Source organism: Equus caballus, chromosome 7, assembly GCF_041296265.1.
Source record: "Equus caballus isolate H_3958 breed thoroughbred chromosome 7, TB-T2T, whole genome shotgun sequence".
NCBI lineage: Eukaryota > Metazoa > Chordata > Mammalia > Perissodactyla > Equidae > Equus > Equus caballus.
The window spans coordinates 33999427-34025489 of record NC_091690.1 but is presented as its reverse complement, the minus strand read 5'-3'; the positions used below and the strand labels follow the sequence as shown (position 1 = coordinate 34025489).

General features: G+C 44.7%; 3 protein-coding genes across 5 annotated transcripts in view; 1 reads left to right on the top strand and 2 right to left on the bottom strand.

The window, feature by feature from the left end:
- CCDC15 (coiled-coil domain containing 15) overlaps positions 1–6431 on the bottom strand; it is a 76558-nt gene extending 70127 nt beyond the window's left edge. For both annotated transcript variants that reach the window (XM_023645074.2, XM_070272915.1), the window contains exons 1-2: positions 5522–6431; positions 2172–2259 (exon numbers count right to left, since the gene is read on the bottom strand). The gene's annotated coding sequence lies outside the window, so the exon portion shown is untranslated. The remainder of the gene's footprint in view (positions 1–2171; positions 2260–5521) is intronic.
- A 1631-nt stretch (positions 6432–8062) lies between these two features.
- On the top strand, positions 8063–23252 carry HEPACAM (hepatic and glial cell adhesion molecule). Of its 2 annotated transcripts, none has more exons than XM_023645078.2 (9): positions 8063–8169; positions 9151–9294; positions 9943–10576; positions 18485–18826; positions 19549–19830; positions 20118–20217; positions 20744–20817; positions 21109–21179; positions 21752–23252. In XM_023645078.2, the coding sequence occupies exons 3-9, from the start codon at positions 10057–10059 to the stop codon at positions 22058–22060; spliced, it is 1698 nt and encodes a 565-aa protein (XP_023500846.2). In that variant the 5' UTR covers positions 8063–8169; positions 9151–9294; positions 9943–10056; the 3' UTR covers positions 22061–23252. The 2 variants fall into 2 exon arrangements, with proteins under 2 accessions (XP_023500846.2, XP_023500845.2); XM_023645077.2 differs by having other exon boundaries at positions 8064–8169; positions 20744–20973.
- Positions 23124–23973, bottom strand: HEPN1 (hepatocellular carcinoma, down-regulated 1). Its single transcript, XM_014741125.2, is given in 3 exon segments — positions 23124–23321; positions 23324–23382; positions 23967–23973. Coding segments are annotated over 3 exon segments (264 nt in total).
- Between the last annotated feature and the right edge of the window lie 2090 nt (positions 23974–26063).

Here is a 26063-nt window from a genome sequence, read left to right as displayed (position 1 = left end):
GCTCCCTGTGGGCTTGGCTGAGGCTATCCAGCCTGCATCACAGCTCAACTTCTCCCTCTGCCCCCTCCTGCTTGCCCCACCTCCCTTCCACAGGTGTCAATCTCAAGCACACTCCCTGAAAAACATCCTGAACAGGAAACTCGGTCTCAGAGTCTGCTTCCTGGAGAACCCAGCTACGACACCCTGAGTGTTGTTAGGCTCAGAGACAGAGGCACTGACGGCTCTCAGGCATATAACTCCTGGTGTTGAAATCCATAGACTTATCATTACTCTTTTCTTTTCCATAAAAGAGACCTGCAGCATTTCAAGGAGATGGTCTACCTGCGATTTAAAGTACTTCTTCCCTGTTGACATTTTTGAGCCTCTGGATTAAGCTAACTCTCAAGGCTACCCCACCTCTAGACTTTCTAAATATGTGAACCAATGAAGTTCTTTATTGTTAATGCCAATGTTCATTAGATTTTATATTGTTTGCAACATAGAGAACCCTGAGATGAGCAAAATAGAAGGAGTCAACTGGTAAAGCTAGGAGAATGAAGCAGACAAGCAGAAAGACGCAGTTACCTACAAAACTTGGTTCCAGGAGCTGCCTCAGTGTTTGCACTCTCCAAATCTAGTCCAGGCAATATGCCTCTCCTCTGATGGTAACTTCACTGAGATATCTGTTCTTTGAAGCCAAAGAAGCTTCATTAAGATAGGAGACTTTGCCATAAGTTAAAGCTAGTTGGGGCCAAAATGATTTTTATCTATCTATAAATATCTGTATCTATATATATATCTATATAATATTTATGTAAATGTAAACAGCTATATTATTCAACATACTTTTGACTTTTCTAGAAAATGTACTCCTAAAGTATAAAAATTATAGTCATTAAAGATACTTTAAAAATACGTTGCGGGCTCTAAACTCAATTTCAAAAGAGGAATCTCAAAAATATTTTCAAAAAATAGCAAGACACTCAAGGCAACTATTTGGAGAAAACCAAACCATTCATTTTTCTGTGTTCTGCTATGATTGTTATAATTATCCACTATTAATAGTAACATCTTCTATATCCCGAATCTCTAGGGACAACATATTATAGTGCAGAGAACAGAGACTTTGGAAACAAACGAATTTAATTCTGGCTCTGCAATTTCCTATTTGTGGTCAAGTCACACAATATGTCTTTGTTTCTTCATCTGTAATATGGGGGAACAATGGACCTTTCAGGATTTTTTGTGTGAAAATTAAGGTAATATATATGAAATGCATGATATATAATAGGTTTTCAATAAATGCTTGCTAATTTTTTTTAGGAAGCAAGATAGAAGTCATTTCTTCTACCTTTAGAAGATTCTGATTTTTTTGCACATGATTAGGCACGTGGCCCAGCCTGGGATAGCATTCTATTCTCCTGTCCATAGTGACTGACCCAGAGCTGTGCATGTGACCTATGCTAGTCCAACCACAGTCGTCCTTCACCAAGATTTTCTTTCTTACTAGCTTCATCAAAAATCTTTTCCTCCCTGGATGACAAGCTGTACTGTCCAATATGTTACCACTAGCTACATGTGGCTATTTAAATTTAAATTAATTAAAATTAGATAAAATTTGTAATTCATTTCCTCAGTCCAACTAGCCACACTTAAAGCGTTCAATAGCCACATGTGGCTAACAGCTACCGTACTTGACGGCCCAGATATAGAACATTTCCATCATCACAGGAATTATATTAGACAGCATTGATACTCTAGACTGTCTGGCCACCACGGCCCCCATCAAAAAAAAGTGTAAGCAGGGCGGCCTGCCCCATGGCCGAGTGGTTAAAGTTCCGTGTGCTCCACCTTGGCAGCCTGGGATTCAAGGGTTCGGATCCCGGGCACGGACCTACTCCACTCATCAGCCATGCTATGGAGGCATACCGCGTACAAAGTAGAGAAAGATTGGTACAGATGGTATCTCAGGGCAGATCTTCCTCAAGCCAAAAAAAAAAAAAAAGTGTGAGCAAGCTTGAGAGAATGAAGCTGACACCGAGAGATAAGTAAGAACAATGAGTGATAACAACAATGGCTTTTAAGAATCTTATTTCCAATTATTCCCACTCCCTCCAAAATTTTGTTACATGATACAAAAAAATTCCTCCTTTTTTGCTTCAAATAGTTCAAGTTGAACTTATGACACTTACAACCAAAAAATCTTGATGAATCACATTCCTTAGCTTGTTGGGCTGCAAACCAGATGCAGAATTCTTCAAGGCTGACGCTGGCAAGGATCTGTAAATGAGACAAAGCAGGACCCTATAAGCAATAAAACAAGGGGTGAAAATTTTGGCCTGTCTTCAAGGCTACCTTCCCTGCTAACTTAGCTGGGGCTTTCTTTTAAGAAACCTTGGTTCTCCCTATCTTGAATCCTGTGTGTCAAATATCTGTTTTCTTGGAGTCCCTGCACTCACTCCGGGGGACCCAATTGTTCTCTTGCTGACTAAGCTTTGTTTTTTATGATCCTGTTGCCCGCCATTTCCTCCTTCCTCTCACATCTTGTCTCGAAGGCTTCCTTTTTTCTACCAACTTCTTACTTCCAGGCCTGACCGAAGGCAACCTGTTTCAGGAATGTGGTATGAACACTAGACCAAGAAGCACAGGCTGAGTCTGAACTATGCTGACTCACAAAATGTGTGACTTTGAGCACGTTACTTAACCTCTCTGAGCTTCATGTTCCTCCTTGAAAAAGAAAATTCCTACCACACAGAGTTGTTAGAAGATTAAATAAAATGATATTTTAAAAGACAATTTGTAAGGGGCAATGCAAATGAATTATCAATTATACTTAATGATTTAGATGCAGCTTTCTCCACTATATTTGAGTATTTAGGGACTGTGTCTTCTGGTACTTTTTTTAAATAGAAGTATAATTGATATACAATATTCTGTTAGTTTCAGATGTATATCACAATGATTCGATATTTGTATACATTCGAAATGATCACCATGACAAGTCTAGTTATCATCTGTCACCCTACAAAGTTATTACAATATTATTGACTATATTCCCTATGCTGTCCATCGCATCGCTATGACTTATTTATTTTATCATGGAGAGTTTGTACTTCTTAATCCCCTTCAACTATTTTGCTTGCCCCCCAACCCCTCCCTGCTCTGGTAACCACCACTTTGTGTCTTGTAACTATGAGTCTGTTTCTGTTCTGTCCTGTTTGTTCATTTGTTCTGTTTTTCAGATTCTACATATAAGTGAAATCATACGGTATTTGTCTTTCTCTCTCTGACTTATTTACTTAGCATGATACCCTCTAGGTCTGTCCATGTTGTTGCATTCTGTCACTTTTGAATGTGCCACCTTCTCCCTTTCCCAGATCCTCCTCCTCTTATCAATGTCTGGCACATGGAGTCCTGTTCGCACAGTAGGCAATTATTAGATGCTAGTTGGCTGATTTCCATTTCTGTGCCTCCCTCTTCTGGAGGAGAGCAAGAGAGGGAGGATGGGAGCAAACCCTCCCTGGGTTATGGTTGGTGGGAGGACACCATCTGAGGATCTAGGAGAGGGGAAACAATGAAGCCTTTCACAAGTTGAGGGTAATTTGTGGCTTCCCCATGATTTTTCAACTTGTTTTTATTTGAGCGTTATAGCTTTACAAGAACAGAACTCCAGAGGTGTTCTCTAGAGTGTCCTCGCTACATCTTAAATAGGTCAGCAAAAGCTGGATCTTTCCAACACTTTAATGCCAATTCATTCCTCCTCTTTGTTCCTCTGGAGAGTTGCTGAATAGGGCACGTTCCGCAACCGTGGACACAAGCCTGAGTTCCTCTCAGTTTCCGAGGGGGCGGGAATTCTATTCAGAAATCAAATATTTACTCTCAGCATAAAAGGCTTTGATGTTTTTCAGTTTTGCAGTATGGAAATGGGAGCACCCCCTCTCTGCCTTGCCAAAATGTACCCAGGACCCCAGTCCACCCCAGGATCACATATTTCCCCCAACAAACCCAACACATTTTTAAGACACCATATCTCTGCAGAACACTTTTCCTCTGAGTGACTCCTCACATTCACAGAAATCTGCAGGCAGCAACACCAATGTTCAGGATGAAAGCCCTGGGAAGGCCAGGAGGAGCATTTGACCCCACCTCCAATTTCTATTTGATGTTTCTCAGAAGTGAGCCAGAGTAGGGCTGCCTAGGAGAACATTAAAAAGAGAAAGGAAAGAAAAAAATGTCCTTGGGGAGGGCCATTCCTCACTGTCCATACTCACAAAAAGCTTGTTTTGTTCCAAAGGGAGCTGGCTAAGCAGTCTCTTGTTGGGTGGTTGCTGGAGCAGCTAGGCCCTGCCTCCTCTCAGCACAAAGCCTCACACACGTTCCTTGTTTCCCGGGCAATGCGCTGCAGCCCTACAAATTCTCTGGCTAGTGTTGCCCTCCCGAGTCCTCCTTCTCTCTCCATTCTGGCAAATTGAACTTATGGTAGGAACAACTCTGGCACCATTCATATATAATTTTATGGAACAAAGAATCAAAAACAACTTCAGCAATAATAGGGGGCAGCAGGAGTGGGCAGAGAGGGCCCCCTTATGTCCTGGAGCGTAGTCAGAGAGTAGCTACTGGGGGTAAAAGGCTAGACCAGGACTGAGGCGCAAACACACAGGAGTGGACTTCCTCCTGATGGGTCAGGGAGGTGGTCAGAGTCTAAGCTTTGTGGGTGATCAACCTGGGTTCCTAATCCAGTTCTGCCACTTAGCAGCTATATGACCTTAGCAAGTTGCTAACTTTTTGAAATTTTAGGTTTTCTTGTTTGCAAAATGGGGTTATAATTTCTACCTAAAAAGTGGTATTGGGAGAATCAAATGAACAAATAGATATAAAGTACTGACAGAGTAAAGTGAGGAGTAGCTTACACACAGAGCAGTTAGAGAAGGGTGGAAGTTTTGGACAGGATGCCTCCATGTGAGGGTCAGGCCAGAAGTCTGGGGAATTAGCCTCCCCTTCCCTCTGAGCCCATATCTGATGGTAGTTGGTGGATAAATATCCCAGCTCCCTTGCCCCTTGGTGGGATAACTCTGAGGCATGTTCTTCATTATCTCCCAGAGTTCCCCAACAGGATTAAACTCTAGCTGCCCATGATAGTAGTTTACTTGGTATGCAACCTTTATTGGCTTCCTTCCTTTCCATGTCTCATTCCCCCCGTGTACTACCTGGTTTTATTGGGGTCACATTTCGAATAGACTATTTCACTTCTTGCCTCAGGGTCTGCCTCTGGGGGAGGCCTAGGTTCTCAGGACCATCTCTGACTCCAAACTCCTGCTTCAGCTGAATTAGTCCATTCAGAAATCAGTTCACTGCTCTATATGTGCTGTCCCTCTTGCGTCCCATGTTGAACCAGACCTGAAACTCAGTCCTTTGTGTCAGTATTTTATACACACATACACGCACACTCTCTCTCTTTCACACATCTGCATTAGCTTTTTATACTGCATAACAAATTGCCACCAATTTAGCAGCTTAAAACAATATATATTTATTAGCTTACAGATTCCATGGGTCAGGAATGCAGGCACAGCTTGGCTGGGTCTTCTACTCAAGGTTTCACCAGACTTCATTTAAGGTGTCAGCTGGTCAACGTTCCTTTCTGAAGCTCGGGGTCCTCTTCCAAGCTCATGTAGTTGTTGGGAGAATTCAGTTCCTGTGATCATAGACTGAAGTCCCTATTTTCTTGGTAGCTGTTGGCCAAGGGTGGCTCTCAGCTCCTGGAGGCCACCAGCAGATCCTTGTCATGTGGCCCTTTCGCAACATGACAGTTAATTTCATCAAAGCCAGCAGGACAGTCTCTCCCTCTGGTCTGCTAAGTGAGTCTTGTATAACATAAGCTAATCAAGGGAGTGGCTATCCTATCACCCTTGCCATATTCTGTCAGCTAGAAGCAACATGCATACTGCATTTGCCTCCGGTAATCTTTTCTGGAAGTTTTGAAGAAAACAGAGGAGGAAGAAGGGTTTTACAATGTAACAACACAAGCTGTTCTTCAATTTTCTTCAGCTCCCCCACTGCTCCCCTTCTTCATTTCTCTCCTGTCTGCTCTTTTCCCAACCCCAAATTCCTGCTTATTTCTATGCACAGCAGTTTATCTTTTTGTTCTGTTACTCTTTATGCTTAAGGCCCTACCTTCCACTCCATGTGGCATATCTAGACATTTTCTTGCTAAAGACAATTCCCTCTATAAGAGGAATTTGGGTGCCATTTGTTAGAAGATTTTTTCTCATTCTGTTACCAAAGGCTATTCACAATTTAGTGGAGGAGACAAGTATGACTCAATTAATAACAGGAAGTGAATGAAGGGAAGGAGAGGGAGAGTGCTAAATATAAAAATCACCACTGATGTTATGGTACTGGTAAGGCCAAAACCTCTCTGGTAGTATTGTCAGTGCTAGAGCATTCTTCCTGGAGCCTGGAGACAACGGAACAGGCCAAGTGGGTGGGGACATTCTTAAATCTAATGGTAAAGTTATTAAGATTGGTACTTATTTACATATCACTCGTGTGTGTGTGTGTGTGTGTGTGTGTGTGTGGTTTTACCACTTCTTGCCTCTACTATTAAGTAACTTTGGGAGTCTAGGGTCCATCGTTAGATGGTTTATCTCTGGACAAACTACTTAACCTCTCAGGCCCTCAGTTCCTTCAGCTGAGAAATGTAGAAGTGGGACAAGGTAATCTCAAATGCCTCTCGCTGTGGGGTGAGTCTGTAGCCCTGTGATTGTTCTGTCACTCCAACTAGACCATCAGTTCTTTGAAGACAGAGCTCATTTTTACAATTCCCCAGCCGGGTTTTTTCCCCCAATTCCCACAGAGGTCTGCATAGGGTGATGACTCAGTCAAAATCACTAACTGCTTCCTGTTCTAGGGACCGAACACTTTTGAGTTTAAGCCGGCAGATGTGCGTGTGTGTGTGTGTGTGTGTGTGTGTGTGTGTGAGTGTATCTGTGTGCTAAGGCAGGGGCTCCATTCCGAGCTGCAGGGGCACTGTCTGAGGGCTCAGCATGGAGATCTGAGTACAGCAGGCCAGGGCTGCCATGGGTGCAGAGGTGAGGATTCGAGAGCCCAGGGTCGCAGAGTGGGTGCCAAATGAGGAGCGGCCTGAAGCAACTGTGTGCAGCAGAAGAGCTAAGAGGACTGGCCCATGCTGCTCAGAAAAGGACAGCACCCTCGGAAATGAAGGTGTTGAAGTGCTGAGAGGAGGAAGGGGCACAGGCTTTGCCTAAGCAAGGGCGTTACTGCTGCCACTCAAGCAGTCCGTCTACCCCATTGTTTGAGCAACCACATTATGCAGAACTCAGAACTGGGCTCTGTGAGGAGACCCATAAGAATGAAGAGTTACAGTCCCTGCCCCAGAGAAATTTCCAGGCTAATGAGGAGACAGCCACAGTAACTACATTTTCTGATCCAAGAGTAGGACATATAGACTGACAAGTATAAATATACTTTTGAAGTTAAACAAATGTAATGTTCATAATTGGGTGGTCCCTGAAGAAAAAAAAAACCCAGCCTGTGTCATCAACAATTAGATGGGACAGGCATACCCACAGGGAGAAACCCACAGCACACGTGGAAGGATAACTCAAGGGAAGCCGGGACAGCTGAGATCAACTGCATGTGTTATGTGCAAGAACAAATTAGCTTGACTGTTACCTTATGTCTCTAATAACCAAATGCCTATTGGACCAGTGGCCCCCTCAAAGTGAATCCCACTTATTTATGGGCATTCACAAAGGGGTGCCTCATACGTGTTCACACACTGTCTGTCATCGGCCGTCATTTGATGTCCTCCTTGCTCTCCTTCCTCTGCCCCAGCACCCCCCTCAGTTGTCCTTTATTCTATTCAGCTGCTTGAGAAGTCCCCCAAGTTCTCATTCATTCAATATTCAGCAACTGTCTGCTGAGTACCAACTATGTACCCGCCCTGTATGAAGAAGTGGGGCCACAGAGACAAATAAGACACAGCCCTTTGATCAAAGAGCTCTCTGTTTCTTAGGAGAGAAAGGCACAAAAGCAAATGACATAAGGTTCTATAGGTCTCCTCATCTTAAAAAGATCTGAAGCAGGACTGCAAATTGCTCATTCTCCACTCAGACATGCAGAGGAACTTCAGGGCCTTTGTGCCTTTGCAGTCGCTGTGATCTTCCGGTAAGCCTCCCACCCCCAGGGAAGGAGAAGAAACCTAAATGCAATCCATCTGGGTAAACTCAGTTGAACCTAAGCATTTGAACATTCTGCTTGGGCAGCTTAGGCAATTGCTCAGTCTTTCCAGTTTCCTGTTCAAACCCAGCTCCTCTCTAAGAAGGGTTAGGGTGAGTGTAGGTGGTGTGGCTTAGGTAACCTTGTGGCAACAGGGGGAGACAGCGTCCCTGGACCTATGTGGCCTTATCAGGATTCCCACTGGTCTCTGCACGAATCTACGTTGCTCACTGGTCTGATGAGCTCATGCTGACTCCCACCATAGCAGCTGGTGTCCCCAGCTGTTGCCTGCATAGTGTAGCCCCTTTGCTCCATGTTCAGCCTTGTGCCAGTTCTTTACCCTCTCTGCATCTCTGAGGGCCCTCAAGGGAGCTTGTGGGTACGTTGGGGCACTAGTATATTCTGCACAGGTATAAGGAGCCTATGGTCCACCCCCAGGGCAGGGGAAGGGAGATGTTGAGAACTTAGATCCCTCTTAGCTCTCCCTCTATCACATTTTTCTTTCCACAGTCCTTCAGGCTAAAAAAGACGGACTTCAGGCTATTTCCTGAACATCATATCCTCCTTTTACCCTCAGACAATAAGCCTCAAGCCCTAGCCATCACAAGCAAAAAAGGTCATTTGTCTACACTACAAAAGAACTCTAAGATCCGGTCCACGGGCTACTCATGATGCGTCAAAGGGGTAGATAAAAGAAATTAAAATATCCTTTTGTCTTTTACAAAGACTGGCTTTCAAGCCTTTCACCTTGCTGCTGACTCTAAAATACTATTTCAGATGTCAGAAGCTGAATATTGGCTTCCTCTTTTTCATTGTATACCTGCTGAAGCAACATTAACTCTTCCAGAGGCAGACTAGTGCCTTGAGCTGTCTAGCGAAAAGTAATAGACACAGAGGCGCAAAAGAAAAAATCTCATTTATATATTTCAGAATATTTTTTGGAGTTCCTCCATGAAGTTCAAAACCAGTGCTTGCCAACTCTTCTCCTCATCCTTCGACTCAGATGGACTGTGCAATGAGTCTTCAGTTCTAGAAACCTGGCCTACTCAGGCTGGAAAGAGAATATTTTGACAGGTAACTGCTGCTTTTACAAAATTAAGCCCAGGTTTAGAGATCATCAAGAGGAGAGTTGTAAACTTTGGTCTCACAAGATATAAAGATCCCTATAGGAATGAGAAAGAAGAAGAGGCAGGTAAAAAAAAAAGTTTAAAATGTCATCTCTGTAACAAAGATTTTCCTAGGCACTCTCTGTACTAAATCTTGTTCAACCTCCCAACAATTCCTACAAGCAAGCTACTCTTTCCCCCACTTTACAGATGTGAAATCAGACATTTAACGAAGTTGTGAGCCCATCCCAAGATCACACAGTTTGTAAGCATACCTTCCACTGACAGCCCTCATGAGACAGTGTGGACGTGGTAATGAGGGGTCACAGTAGAGCTAGGGTGTTTCTCCTCATCACAGCCTCGAGACAAGAGGAGATGGCTAGGCTGTGAAGCTGATAACAGAACCCCAGGGTGCTGGCTATTAGGGTATTACCTTCATCTTTGTTCGGACATGTTCTAGAAAATAGGCTGGAGGCAGGGGAATGAACAAGGTGGCTTCTGGAATGAGGTCTCTAGCCTCTATGTGATTCTACGATAGGAGAGAAAATCCCAAGTAAGACCAGGACATGTATGAAAATAATAGAATTCAAGCCATTTTCCAATCTTCTTCCTTTAGGGTAAACAGGATTTTCCATCTCTTCAGCAGTTCTCCGGAGTCTGTCATCCCCCAGCTTTTTAAAAGCTCCTCTTCCTCCCTCTTCGGAGCTTGTTGGAGGTCTGTTCCTGGCACATGCCCTCCTTCACAGGAACAAGAAGGGTGAGGGGGAGACAGGATAGGTTGGGACACAAGCTCCAGTTTAGTGTATGTCCCAGCCCAGTCCCCTCATTAAGCCCAGATCCTCATCTCCCCCTGGGAGTGGGGCTCAACGCAGACAGTAAAGAACTGCTGGGCCCCGGGGGCCCATCACACTGGATCCACACCCGACATTATCTCCTAAGCAGATACCCCCTTCCGAACTGGGGATGTAGGGCTTTGAAACTAGAAAATGCCAGGTCTGAAAGAGAGGAAAGAACAAGTCCAGCAATACACAGAGCTCTGTGTATTCAGAGGGAAGTTGGCAGGGTTGTGTTCGGGCAGAGAAACTCCGAGTGGTACAAAGGGACGTGCCCAGAGTGGAGAAATCATGCTAATTGTCTGCATCAGAGCTGGAGAACGCCACCCAAAATGAAGAGAGAAAGAGGAGCCCTGTCCAGAGCCTTCAGTGCCCTGCGCCTCGCTCCTTTTATCTACCTTCTTCTGATCCAGACAGGTAGGAGACCAGAAGGGTAAGAAAGGGTCTGGAGAGGGGATCCAGGGCTTTCAAAAGTGAGGGAGGGGAGCGTTGAGGGCCAGAATGCCTTTGGAGTGGGAGGAGGGGAGAGAGCTCCCCTGCCGTGGGAAGCATCTCAGTGAATTCAGGCATTAGTGTTGAATGTATTTCTTCATTCTGTGTGCCTCCTGCCCGGCCCCTGCCCCCCTCCAAAGCATGACTTTGGAGCTCCCACGGCATTCAGTACATTAGATGGAGGGCAATGAGCCATCTCTTATGGGATGTCGTGTTGGCGTGGGCCAGTCCGGCATTCTTTCCAAGGGATTATGGTGGGGCTTGGAGGGGTGAAGGAAATCTTAGTTTTGTGCCTCCCCAACCCCCCATCCTGGCTTCTCTGAGTTTAAAACAGCAAGGGAGATGAAAGAAGCTTTGAGATATTAAGTCTCTTGGTTTTGGGTAGTGACTCAAATCTATTCATAACTCACCCCATGCCATAGACACCTACCTCCTGTACCGCCCCCTACCAACTCCTTGGAGAATTGATCTTATTTTAAATATACGCGTTTATGTGTGTGCGTATGAGCATGTGCATGTGCACACACACGCACACTATTCCAGAGAGCCTAGGAATTCACAATTTAGTTGGGCAAACAGATGCAGAGATCATTTGAATAAAATGTGGAAACTAATCTGTAGACAATGGAGAGGGAGGGGATTGAATGGTTTTTAATCTGGGGACTGACAGGCCAGCGTGTATTTCAGATAGCTCACTCTGCAGTGAGGTGTTGGAGAGGAAACTGGAGGCAAATGAGACAGGAAAGGAAGCTGTATCCGCTTGCTAGGGCTGCTGTAACAAAGAACCGCAAACTAGGGGGCCTTAAACAACAGAAATGGATTCTCTCACACTTCTGGAGGCTAAAAGTTCAAGATCAAGGTGTTGGCAAGGCCATACTCCCTCTGAAGGGGCTTGAGAAGGACCTATGCCAGACCTCTCTGCTAGCTTCTGGTAGTTCCCTGGCTTGTGGCAGCATAACTTCAATCTTCACATGACTCTCCCTGTGCCTATGTCTGTGTCCAAATTTCCCATTTTATTAAGGACACCAGTCACTTTGGATTAGCGGCCCACCCTACTCGAGTAGGACCTGCTTAGCTTATTACCTCTGCAATGACCCCATTGCCAAATAAGATCACATTCTGAGGTACTGGGAGTTAGGACTTCAGCATACGAATTTTAGGAGACACAATTAATCCATAACTAGGCTATTGCAATAGTTCAGGAGAGAAATAACATGGACTGGAAGTAGAATAAAGACGGAGGGAATGAGGCATGTTGAGATAATATTTTGGAGGGAAAGTCAAGATCCAGTGATTGATAGAAAGTGGGAGGATTCAGAGAAGGAGGTAGAGTTTTTGTGTGAAAGTTTAAGCAAAAAATGGGATAGGGTTGGGGGATATAAGACCCGTACAACGTTGGGGGTATCACCTCAAATGAGATGATAATTAGTATTGTCCATGTGGAAGTTGAAATGCCTATGAGACATCCGACACCGTGGGAAAATGTTAAACAGCCTGAAGCTGGGGGGCAAGCAGGTCAGGGTTGGAGAGAGGTATTTGAAAGCTATCAGCCCATAGGTGAGATTCAAAACAATGAAAATGGATAATATCACCTAGAAGGAGATAATGGGCTAAAAATGGAACATTGAGTAACCCCCAGATTTGTAGAGGAAAAAGAGCCCACTGAGGAGACCAAGAAGGAATAGTCAGAGAAACGGGGGAGAACTAGAAGACTGTGGTGTCCAGAAAGTCAAAGGAATTGGGAGTTTTCCGGAGAATCAACATCAAAGGTTTCAAAGAGGTCCAGTATAAGAAGGACCAAAAAGAGTCCATTGGCTATGGCAAGTAAGAGGTTACTATTAGTCTTAGTGAGAGCAGTCTCAGTGGAAATTATTATGAATTGAGGAAATAAGGAGAGCTGAAGACATAGAGACGGTAAATTGGGAATAGGAAGTGCAGAATGAAATATACAAATCACAGATGTCCCTAAACTCTTTCAAATCATCAAATGGTACGGAAAAACTTATAGAAAGATATTGTCAGTCACTGTGACTAAGCAAAAACAAAAGGTGACAAAGGATCTTCTGTGTGGGGAACATGTAACAATAAATATAGCAACAAAAATTCTAAATATAAACGATGCTAACAAGATATTAGTTATGACCTATGGCAGGTAAGAGGTAAATGCAGGATCAGGCCATTGTACTGCTGTAGACTCAAGAACAATAAAGAGCTGAGATTCTATAAGGAATTTCTGCCATCTTCAATACATTAGTTAAGAAAATACCAGCTTTTTACTATACAAGCCTATAACTAATACTTATCACTTCCACTGGTTCTATTGGCTAGAACTCAGTCATATGGCCATACCAAACTGCAAGGGAGGCTCGGAAATGTCGTTTTTAAGATTGGCACTGAAGAGGAGGCTGGACCTTGTGGCCCTGGCTCCCAAAGATTTACCTTAATCCCTTGTGCTTATAGCAGCAACCACCAAGCTAATCTTAGAGAAGTCATGCTCAGTCTTTAAGGCTCTGTCTCTAAAATATGGATGAATGAGGCTTTCCTAAATTCATCACAGCCCAATTCATGGAATATTCAAACAAGGCTTTTCTAGAGACTAGTATAGTAACTTACAGACATAAAACTACATGCCATAATCTAGATGTATGCTTTGCAAGATTTTACTCTCTAGGATCCTAGAATTATTTCATCCTCTAGAGACCCAATAGGAAGAAGCCTCTTGCTGAGGTTCCGCCCTTTTAGCCCTAAGATCACCTCCACATTGTAGGTGCTGTCTTTTTTTTTTTTTTTTTTGCAATTGAAAATTACACACAGGAAAATACATTTAGCATAAGGATACAGTTTGATGAACATTTGAAAAGTGGACAAACCCATGTAATTAGCCCCCCAGATCAAGAAATAAAACATTTCAGCACCTCAGAAGCATCCCCATGCTGTTTCAGTTACTATTGCCCTCCCCCAGGGTTACAGTGTTATCCTGACTTCTAATACAGATTAATTTTCCATGTCTTTGAACTTGGGACTTGAACTTTGAACTTAAACTTGAACTTTATATAGATGGAATGATATATATGCATTCTTTTGTGTCTTCTTTCACTGAACACCAAATTTGCAAGATTCATCCATGTTATTTTTTGAACTGTAATTTATTTGGTCTCAGTGCTGTATAGTATTCCATTGTAGGAATATATGATCATTTATTTATCTATCCAACTTTGATAGACACTTTGGTTTTTTCCATTTTGGGGCTTTATGACTAGAGTTGTTAAAATTTATTCTAGGACATGTCTTTTGGTGAACAGATGTGCACATTTCTTTGGGGGATATACTTCTAAGAGTAGAATTGCTGAGTTTTATATGTGTTTAGCTCTGGTAGATATGGCCAAATTGCTTTCAAAAGTGGTTGTATCAATCTACATTCCTGCCATCAGTGTGTGAAAGTTCCAGATGTTCTACATCTTCACCAACAATTGTATCTTCTCTTTTTCATTTTAGCCATCCTAATGAGCATGAGGTGGTATCACATTGTAGTTTAAAATTGCGTTTCCATGATTATTAATGAAGTTGTGTCTTTTTCATATCTTTAGTAGCCATTTGGATATCCTTTTTTGTGAAGTACCTGTTCCAAGTCTTTTGCCCGCTTTCTAATGAGTATTCTGGATTTTTAAAACAATTACTGATTTGTAGGAGTTTAAAAAATATATTTGGATATGAGTCTTTTATAGGATATATGTATTGCAAATATCTCCTGCTGTATGCCTTGCCTTTTCACTCTCTTAATAGCGTCTTTTGATGAACAGAAGCTCTTTATTTTAGTAGGCACAATGTATCATTTTCTTCTTTTACGTGTATCAGTTTTGTGTCCTAAGAGATCTGTGTCTGCCTTAAAGATGTGGAGATATTCTTCTATGTTTTCTTTTTAAAACGTTATTGTTTTACTTTTCACATTTAGATCTACAATCTGTCTGGAATTGATATTTGTATAAGGTGTGAGGGAAGGGTCAAGATTCATTTTTTTCCTACATGGCCCAGCACTATATATTGAAAAAACAAAATCATTTCCTGACTGCAGTGCAGAGTCATTTTTATTATAGTTGAGTGATCAGATATAAGTCTGGTTTTGGACTCCCTGTTCTGTTCCATTGATCTATTTGTCTATCCTTGTGCCAATATTACAAAGTAAACTTCCTGGGATTTTCATTGGTACCATATTAAATTTCTAAGTCAGTTTTCGAGAATTGACGGCTTAACGATAGTGATTGTTCCAATCCAAAACATGGAAAATCTCTTTGTGCCATCTTGATATCTATTAGCTAGGTACACATTACTGAACATCCACATTCTTTAGAGTGTAGACAAAAAGCTACCAAGACTCCTCTCTTCCTGGATCCCGAGGGCCTTCTTCACAATTTCTGTTTCCTGATTTTCTCCTACATTTCTGAGTGGTTGACATTCAAAACGACTTCGAACTCTTGTAGGTCTTTGTGGGTCTCAAGAGGATAACAGCATAAGAATAAAACACAATAACCCCAACATGTGTACAATCAGTGGTGCCCCTATATATTAGGAGCAGAGGAGGGGGTTGTTTTCCCAGAGCATCATTCATTAGGAAGGATAGTAAAAACCGAAAGCAATATTTTTGACCTTTTAGAAACCATGCATTGTGCTGCTCTTGGATTATTGTATGCAGTTCTGGTTACCACACCTTAAAAAAGAAATAACATAGTTGGAGGAAGACTAGAGAAGGGTATCTGTGATGCCCAAAGGGATGGAGGGACTTCCTCGTGGAGACAGATCCAAACAAGACAAAAACCCCTTCAGATAAAAAGTGACATAACTGCAGTCCGTGGTGTTAGAGGGTATTGATTAGGTGTATATAGACCAAATTCAAGAATACACATTTGGCACCATCTCATTGGCACTTTTAAAAGGTAAATTTAAGGTAAATACTGGTAAAAGAAAACTTTTACCCAGCAAAAAGAAGCAAAAATGAGTAGAGGATGATTTCTTTCAAGGAAGAGACTCTTAAAGGAACACAAGGCTATTGGCAGGTACATTGTTATACTTCAAAGTTTGACATTCCTTGGTGTCAGAGTAGGTCAAAATCCTGCTTGACCAGGGGCCATTTACCTGACCCATATGGCATTATTTAAGTTGAGAGGCACACCTTGCTTCCATATCAATTTCCTTTTGTTCAGCCTCGGGTGGGAACAGAGACTTTCTATATAATGATGCCTCAGAGACCAAGGACAATGATTAAGTTAATCGCTTCTCAAGGTTGAATAGTCCTAATCCCTTTCATTTCTACACGGTTTGTAGTTGTTAGCCATTTCATCATTTCTGTGTCCTGTTTGGGCACTTGTCCCAGTTCTCTGTGTCCTTTGAAAGTTGTGGAACCCTGAACTTAATACCAACTCCAATTTTGGCGAAACAGAGTTTTGGGAAAGTGTTTGCTCAGCAAAATGTTCTCTGTCAGCTTCTGAGAAAGACTGTTCCATTCACTTCTGAACACATGTACATATACCTTGCAACTCGTGGGCGTACCCACATTCACAGGCATGAGGATGGCGTCCACTAGAGAAGGGGAGGGCTAGGGCAATCCCTAAGCTTTATCTTCTCCAATGTTTTTATCCAGAAGAAATCAAGTTTAAACTGGCAGAAAGAACAGACTTGAGGGGCAAATGACCTAAAAAAGGATTACTGGGACCTTGTATGAGACGGAAGAGAGTGGACACAGGGGAAGCTCAAGGGAGGGCTTAAGGATCATGTGGTCAAATGCATTTCAGTCTGATACACAGAGCCATAGGGATTCCTAGTAGCTCCCCAAGTTATTGGAAAGGACAAGACCCTGGTCTCCACCACGTCTTCTACCAAAGCAGGTGGTCTGGAACCAAATTTCCTTTCTTTTCATTTTTATACAGGGTTTTGTGGGAATAAAAACACCTTTAATAGAAAATATTTGAAAACAGTTGATTTTTTCCATTCTATAGCCTCCCAATTAAGATTCCTCTCAATAACAAGCATATAATATCCATACATACAGCAGCTTTAATCCTTAGAGTAATTTCTTCCATGCTTAAGGTTTTATGAGTCTAACATACCTGGCAGGTAATGGATCATAGAATGTCAGAGTTGGGGAGGCCTCCAGAGACCATCTGGTCCCATCACCTGATTATACAAAGGAGGAAACTGACACAGAGAGGAATGAAAGAGTAGTCAGTTGGACTTTCTTTGATCACTTCCAAAGATGAGGAGCTCACTACTTAACAAAGTACTTGTTCCAAAAATGAATTGAGTATGTTTAGGAAATTAAATTTGCTTTGATCTTCACAACTAACCTTTTAGTTGAATTGCTTCCTGGTTTGGTCTGGGTCCTCTAGGCACCAGGAATAAGGAATGGTACAGTATAGCTCAGGTTCCCTACCTCTAAACTGCAGCAGTAGCTGAGTGGGAAATAGGGGTGAGAAAGAAAGAGGGAACCTCAGGGGCAATGACAGTCAAAAGAAGAAGCTGACATGTATGTGTTTATTCAGCTAAACTCAGCCCTGTTCCCAACTGCCATCCTCTCCAGAAGACCCTCCTTTGGGTGGCCGTATTTCTCTACAAGGCCAGGTGACAGCAATGAATAGCATCTGTTTGGGCCCCAAAGCTCCTAAGAGATCTCTAACATATGAGATGTATCTTTGGATGGGACAGCCATTGGACAAGAGGGTAAAATCCCAGAGTTTCAGGGCTGGAATGAACCCATGAGACAGACCATCCAGGTTACCACTCATTTTACCTATAGGAGATCTGAGCACCGAACAGATAAGTGACTTCTCATAGGTCACAAGCCAACAATACAGCCCAAATCTCTGATGTTTATTCTTGTGTTCCCTCCCCTACACAGTAACTGACACACATATTGTGCTTTACCACCTCATGAACTTGATGAGGAAGTCATCAAGTCATTGTCATTGTTAGGATCCTTATTTTCTAAATGAGAAGAATGAGGCCTAGCAAGATCCTTTGCCCAAATCCATGCAGCCAGGAAGGGGTGGAGCCAAGTCTTACAAGGCTTTCTCATTCCAAACTCTGTTCTACCCATCCCAAATTCCTCATCCATGGAGGATGCACATTGGGCTGGAGTTTGGGTGAATTTCCAACGCCGTCTACACAGTTTCAGGACTGTTCTGAACTGAGCAGTTCTACTAAGATGCTACATGCAGCTGGGGCAAGGACAGGGGAGGTTCTTGGTATGACTAGAAAGTGGTACAGTTGTCTTCAGTCTCCTCAGCTTCCCCTTTATTGGCACCATCTTGTGGCACACTCCTTTCTTTGTGAATCTATGTTCTCATGCTTTCTCCATCCCCCCACTCTTCCTATCCCCAATCAAGAAGTAAATGGGACAAACTCACCCTCAAGTCTAATGACCTATAAGCTTCACTGGGTAGGGATGTCTTTCTGTTTTGCTCATTGATATATCCCAAGAACAGAGAAAGTGCCTGGCACATGGGAGGTACTCAGTAATTATTTCTATGAATGGAGCAATAGGATGTGGGTTAGCTAGAATCTTCCTCAAGAGAAAGGCAATAGGGAAAACCGTCAGAGGCGGAGGGCCAGAAGGAAGAAAAGACTGAGGCAGTGGGATGTGTATGAGGGAAGATGGAGTAGCAGAGGCACCCAGAGCTACAGTGGGAGAAGAGATGGCACCAAAGGGTAAAAAGGAAAGACTGACAAGGAGTGAAGGGCCCAGAGGGTGAGGCATGGAGAGATCAGAGAACTTAAAGGTGGGAGTGGGGTAAGGAGCAAAGGGCCTGACACTGCTCTCTTGCCATGGGCCTCTGTTCACAGAGCCCCTGGAAGGGGTGAACATCACCAGCCCAGTGCGCCTGATCCATGGCACAGTGGGGAAGTCAGCCCTGCTTTCCGTGCAATACAGCAGCACTAGCAGCGACAAGCCTGTGGTAAAATGGCAGCTGAAGCGGGACAAGCCAGTGACTGTGGTACAGTCTATTGGCACAGAGGTCATTGGCACCCTGCGGCCAGACTATCGAGATCGCATCCGCCTCTTTGAAAATGGCTCCCTGCTTCTCAGCGACCTGCAGCTGGCTGATGAGGGCACCTATGAGGTGGAGATCTCCATCACAGATGACACCTTCACCGGGGAGAAGACCATCAACCTCACTGTAGATGGTAAAGTGCTCTGGCAGGGAAAGAGGTGGGACTAGCGACTGGGACTGGGGCAAGGTCTGCCCAGCACTCTAGCTGGACGCAGGAAAACCAACACAAAAAGCTACTTGGGAGCTGAGAGTGAGCCCATTCGACATTAGAAGTTGGCAGATAAGCAGAGCTAAGACACATAGCGCGCTTACTATGTGCCAGAAACTATTCTAAGTGTTTTGCATATATTGACTCATTTAATGCTTACAATAATTTAGGGATATTTATATCATTATCTTCATTGTGCATGTGGGGAAACTGAGGCACAAAGAGGTTGAGTAACTTGCCTAAAGTCACGCAGCTAGTAAGTGATAGAGCCAATATTTGAACAGACAGTTGCACGTAGACTTAGCCCAATTAAAATACGTTCCAGACTGGGTCAGTTTAAGACATCTTGGAAAGGTGTTTGGGAAGAAAGGAAGGGAAAGTAAGGGCAGGGTCCATGGCTGTCTTGTTCAGCATTGTACTTCCTGAACTTAGCAGGTGCTCAACAAATAGTTGGTAAATAAATGAGTGAGTGAATGAATGAATAGCTGGATGTATGGATTATGGCAAAGAATTGGACTGACGATTTCTGAAGGGGCCTCTCAGACCATAAATTGAGTTGTGATGTGTTGGAAAGTAGAGAATTATAATGGGGAAGGGAGATGCTTTTTGGCCCATGGCTCACAGGCTCCCCAACTCCTGGGGCTTAGTGCCCATTTCAAGACCACAGGTGTTAGTGGCCTCGACCACTGTGCTGGAGCTCAGCGAGGACTTCACCCTGAACTGCTCGCACGAGAATGGCACCAAGCCCAGCTACACCTGGCTGAAGGATGGCAAGCCCCTCCTCAATGACTCGAGAATGCTCCTGTCCCCCGACCAAAAGGTGCTCACCATCACCCGTGTGCTCATGGAGGACGACAACCTGTACAGCTGTGTGGTAGAGAACCCCATCAGCCAGGGCCGCAGCCTGCCCATCAAGATCACCGTATACAGTGAGTGTCCCTGCATGCCCTCCCTCAGGACTCAAAATCTTGAGAGGCAGGTGCCAATAAGGGGCTAGGGACATCCCAGAGAGAGTGCCACTGGAGGGAGAGAGAGGCAGAGATGGGTCAACTCTCCGTGGTGGACAGCAACTGATGGGAAATGGGCTCTGGGCAAGCTCCGCCACTGGCCAGCCATGCTGCCTGGGGCTCCTTTCCTCTTCCTTCCGCCTCAGGAAGCTCTCCTCACCACACCCAATGCCCCCTCTGAAGGCTCTCCCACCTCCACCTCTCCCTAGGAAGAAGCTCCCTCTACATCATCTTGTCCACAGGAGGCATCTTCCTTCTTGTGACCTTGGTGACAGTCTGTGCCTGCTGGAAACCCTCCAAAAAGTCTAGGTAACTCTCCAGTTTCCACCCCCCAAGCACCCTAATCCTTCACTCCACCGAACCCCAAGCTCTATGTTTTTCTTAGTTTCTTTAAATGCCTTTCCTCCCAGGAGATCCATCTTACCATTGTGTGTGTCATAGACAGAACCACAGCCTGTGTTCTCAACCCTCAACAACCCCAGCACGACTAATGATGGTTTCACTTGTAGGGCACCTTTTGTGGGCCAGGCACTGTGCTTGTGATTGCAGTGCTACCTTTTAAGTATGATTATCTGCAGTTTACAGATAATGATGCTGAGACTCAGATTGGTTAAATGACTTGCCCATAGTCACAACACTAGCAGCAGACTCAGGATGCAAACCTAGATGCGATTCATTCCAAAGTTTACAGAGTATCTCACTCCCACCACACCCAGTCCATCTTCCTCTTACGAGACCTCTTTTACAACCATCAGATCCCCCTCGTGTGCCCACCCTAGACTTTCTGCTGCTCACACTCCATAGCTCTGTTCATGGGTGGTGGGTTGACTTGCAGGAAGAAGAGGAAGCTGGAAAAGCAAAACTCCCTGGAATATATGGATCAGAATGATGACCGCCTGAAACCCGAAGGTGAGCTCCCAGCCACCCACTCACCCGTCCCAGCGGCACTCAGATCAGTGGGCTGCTGGGAAAAGGCAGAACTGGGAGACAAGGAAGCCAGCTCTGCAGGGCCCCTTCCTCCACCAACTGCACGAAGACTGCAGAGCAGGGAGAGGTGCAGCCAAGGTAGGACCCTGGGTATCCTTTGGTGGAGGTTGTGGTGGGGCCTCAACTGGCCACTTGGGGAGCAAAGAGTTTAGGTGCTGGCTGGTGGAAGGGTTCTGTACCTGGGCCAGCCACCCTGTTCTTTGCCCTATGCAGCAGACACCCTCCCACGAAGTGGAGAGCAGGAACGGAAGAGCCCCATGGCACTCTATATCCTGAAGGACAAGGTGAGCGGCTCTGGGCTGGGTGCCCGACGAATGAGCATTGAGCCCTTACCACATGCCTGGTGATAGGTAGCCATACCATATTGATGTCTCTTTATAGTACTCAGAATAACCCTGAGAAATGTTTGTGTCATCCTCCCTTCAGAGATTAGAAATGTAAGGCTGACAGGTGAAATGACTTGCCCAGATCAAACAAGTAAACAAATGGCAGGGCTAGGCTTTGGACATCAACTCTGGCGATTTCCCCACTAAGCCACAACTAACTCTTTCCCAGGCCGTCCAAGGCAGGTGGAAAGAGAGAATAAGGGGACAAAGCACTCACGCTAATGCATTTCAACATTTACTGAGCACCTCATTATGCTCATTATGTAAGCATAACGTTATGTGCCAGGCACCATGCTAAGTGTCATGTGTTGCTCCGAAAACCACCTGTGACTGCGGCCTTCCAAGAGGTGGGAGTTGGGAGGGAACTGTGTCTCCTTCACCTGAGTATTCCCAGCGCCCTCGAACACCAGGCGCGCTCCCAGACCCGCTGGCTGTCCTCTCGCTGATCCCTGCGGTGCGTGTCCTTGCAGGACTCTCCAGAGCCCGACGAGAACCCCACGCCCGAGTCTCGAGATCGGAGCGCGACAGAGCCCGGCCCGCCAGGCTACTCCGTGTCGCCGGCAGTACCCGGCCGCTCTCCGGGGCTGCCCATCCGCTCCGCCCGCCGCTACCCGCGGTCCCCAGCGCGCTCCCCCGCCACCGGTCGGACGCACACGTCGCCGCCCCGGGCCCCAGGCTCGCCCGGCCGCTCGCGCAGCGCCTCGCGCACACTGCGGACTGCCGGCGTGCACCTGATCCGCGAGCAAGACGAGGCCGGCCCGGTGGAGATCAGCGCCTGAGCCGTCTCGGAGCCCCCGGGAGGCGCTCGCGCCCTGCAGCCCGCGGCCGGGGGAGGGCCGGGTAGCTGGGCCGCCGCCTGCGAGGGGCGACTGGAGGTCCCCGCGGGGGCGCGCGGGTCTCGCGTGTGGACGAATGCGAGCGCGCGCGGATGGGTGGTCGCTGCGGGGCGGCCGAGAGTGGATCTGGTGATGAAACCGAATCGCGTTTGCTGCGGGTTCACTGGCTGTGTCCTCGGCGGGTATGGCTTGTGCCCTCTTAGGACCATAGAGATTATTAAATTTCCGGCCCAATCCCCCAAGGATCTTATGGAAACTAACATCAGTAACCTAACCCCTGTGACTATCCTGTGCCCTTCCTAGGGAGTTCTCATGCTTCTCACCCACTTCCCTTCCCTCCGAACGAACTCCTGGTTCCTGGGGCACTTTTTTTGGCCGTCCCAGATTTGAGGCCACTTGCCCAAAACGCACAACTGTCACACACTAAGGGGAAGTCAGAGGCCGGTTACTGAGTGTGCAGGGGCTGTTGTGGGCATCGGAGGAATCGCTGTGAAGGCAGTGCCCTGGGGGACCCTTCTCTGGGCACCTGGTACCTGGGCACCTACCAGCTGGTGAGGAAGGAGCTGAAGTAGGTTGATGTCCCCCTGACCTGGGCCCTAGCAAGGGCAAAGGACTCAAGCCTCCAGTGCTTGACCTTCTCCCAGAGCCTCCCTTAGCAGCGTGCCAAGCATTCTTCCCGTTTCTATTCCTATAAAGAAGGGGGTCTCACTCACTTCCTGGCCCGGAAAGCTGGATCATGTGAAGAACTGTTTTTTAACCCCTCACACTTATGCCTTCTCCCTGGCTTCTTTAAACAAGCCTTTCAAACAATCATTATCCCCAGAAAGGTTGTTGGGCCTTCTCCTGCTGTAAGAGAAATGGTGGGAGGAGGAGGAGGCTTATTGTCCCCGGGCATGTCAGGGCGGACTTGAGCCAACCCTTGACCTCCCGTCTCCCACCTGCCCTGCCCCCAGATGCTCGCATCCCAGGAGACAGGACAGGAGCAGACTCCCTAATCACACAAACGTCAGAATACAGAGAGGTTGGGTCACTGTGTAGCCAGGCCATGCCCATGCCCCCGCCTCTTGACCAGTTCATAGGAGAGACAATAATCTACTGTGTGAGGAGAGAGGGCAATTAAAAATCTGGAAGAGAAGGAGGTCCTCTGTGTGTTCTGTCCTCTCCTCCCTGATGCCTCTAGGGGTCCTTGCATCCCTGGCACCTCCCCAACCTCCTAAGCTCCAGCTCTGACCCTCCACCATCCCACAGAGCAACTCCCAAGGCCCCTGTTCCCCACCACTCCACACAGGGGAAGTTTTGTCACAGCCCCAAGGGCAACAACATCTCTAGTTGGCTCCCCCACACTTGCCTGGACAGCAGGACCCTCCCAGTTCCCTGTCCCTGCGCACCTCTCCAGGTTCTTTTGGGCAAGTTTGCTTTTGCAGGTCCTTTTAGTTAGCCAGAACCCCTCCCCTAGCCTTCCCAGGTGCCTCAGCCAGAATGAGATAATGTGTGCAGGGGAAAGTTGCTCAGGCAGGTAGGAGAAGGGGTACGTGGTGGTCAACCTTGAGAGGCAGGAGTGAAGGTTAAGGTGAGATGAGAGCATGCAGTACTCCATACCCTGCTGCTGAATCCCTGAGGGGCCAGCTTCCCAGGTTTAAGCCAAATCTGCCTTAAATGGCGGGGTGGGGGCGGGGGGGTGGGGATAAGTAAGGAAGTGGTTTGGTTTGGTTTTGATCTTCATCTTTGTATTACTAGCATCTAGCAGAGTGCTTAGCACATACTGGATGCTCAATAAACTTTTGATGAAATGAAATGGCAACTTTATTCCACTTGAGCAAGGAGAACAAAACAAACAGCTTAAAAATACCAGTCATTGCCCTTTTCTCTTTTCTTCTCATCTTCCTTCACCATCCTTCACCCTCTTTGCAAACCCCAAATTGTCCACTCCCAAATCATCACTCACTCATCCAATCATTCATTCATTCTTTCAAGTGTTCTTCCATTTATTCAACAAACATTTGTTAACCTACCATGGCCCAAGCCCTGTGCTAGACACAGGGGAAACAGCGTAACTATGCCATGACCTCTCCCAGAAGACAGCTTCATGGGGGAAGACAGACACATAAGCAGATTATTACAACTCAGTGTGGAAAATACAATGACAGAGGTAGATACAGGGTACTCTGGGAGCAAGTAAGAGGGACATCTAACCCAGATTAAGAGTTGTCAGCAAAGGTATCTTGGAGGAGAACAGGCCTGAACTTAGTCTTAGAAAGATTAGTTAGTTAATCAAGTGAAAAAAAAGGATGAAAAGACACATATTCCAGGCAGAAGGGGCAGCATGTCTAAAAGTTTGGAAGTGTAGGTGAGTCCAGACTACTTAGCACTCAGAGAACAGTGATTACCCAGAGGCAAATGCTTCTATCCGCACTGTATAGAAGACTAGACTGGGGCCAGTGGCAAGGTGGGAAGCTGAACCTGAGACTAAGTCTGAGATTAAGACTAACCAAAGATGCGTTGACAACGAAAGGTCATTAAACACAGAAGGAAATAAATAACCGTGAATGAGAGTCAGCAGATAAAAGAAGCAATAGATTTAGACCCCCAAGGCTTTCAGACATTGAAATTGTCAGATATAAAATATAAAATAATTATGAAAAGCTTGAAGAAATAAAAGACAAAATTACAAAAATGAACAAGCAACAAAAGACTAGCAAAAGTGACCAAATTTGAAAAGGAACAAAATAGAACTTTTCAATCAAAATGTAATTTATTGAAACAAAAATGTAAAAGAAAGAGTTAAACAGCACATTAAATATAGCTGAAGAGAGTTAGTTATTTGGAAGATGTATCTGAAGAGATTTTTTAGAATAAGGCACAGACAGACAAGGAGATGAAAAATACGAAAAAGAGATTAAGGGATATGGCATGTAGAATGAAAAGGTCTAAGCCATGTTTCATCCAGAGCTCAAAGGGGAGACTAGAGAGATGAAGGAGAGGCAATATTTTAAGAGTAATGACTGAAATTTTTGTAGAACTCATAACAAACATAAATACACAGATATAGGAAGGTTAACATACAAGATATATAAAACAATGTCACACCTACATAAAACTGGTAAAACTGGAGGATACACGAGATTAAGAGGTATTAAAAGCACTCAGAGAAAAAAAGATGGATCTTACACATTTAGACAACAGTAATAATGGAAATCTTGAGAAAGTGGAATAATATCTTCAAAATATTGAGCAAAAATAACTATTAACCCAGAATACTGTACCTATCAAAGCAATCTTCCAAATATGAAGGTAAAATCAAGATATTATCAGATAAACAAAAACTACAGTTTACCACTACTAAAAGAACTCCTAAAAGACGTATTTTAGGTAGAGGAAAAATTATTCCACAAGAAGGGTTTGAGATAGGTAGGCAAATCTAAATAATGCCTTATAAAATGACAATAATGATATGTAATTTGTGGTTTCCAAAACCTGACAGATAAAATACAAGAAAACAATAGGAGGAGAGTTTTCAGAATTAAACTATTCCAAGGTCCTTGAATTCTTTGGGGAGGGGAAGATGATAAGGATATTAACTTCAGATTTTATTAAGCATTCAAGGAAACATTATCAGAGTAACCACTAAAAGAATAGAATGAGAGAATTGGTATTAGTTCCAAACCAATAAAGGGAGAAATAGAATAAGGAAACACATAAACACAAACCCAATCCATTTTTTTTTAAAAAGAAACATAGAAAAGTGGGACAATAGAAAGCCAAAAATAAGACAGTAGAAGCAAGGCTAAATTATAGATTATAAATAAATTATAATGGCCTAAATTCATGAGTTAAAATACAATCTGTTGGATTATATTTTTAAAAATCCAGCTATATGCTATTTAAATGAAATACACCCAAAACAAAGATTTGGAAAAGTTAATAGTAAAGTAATGTAAAGATAAAA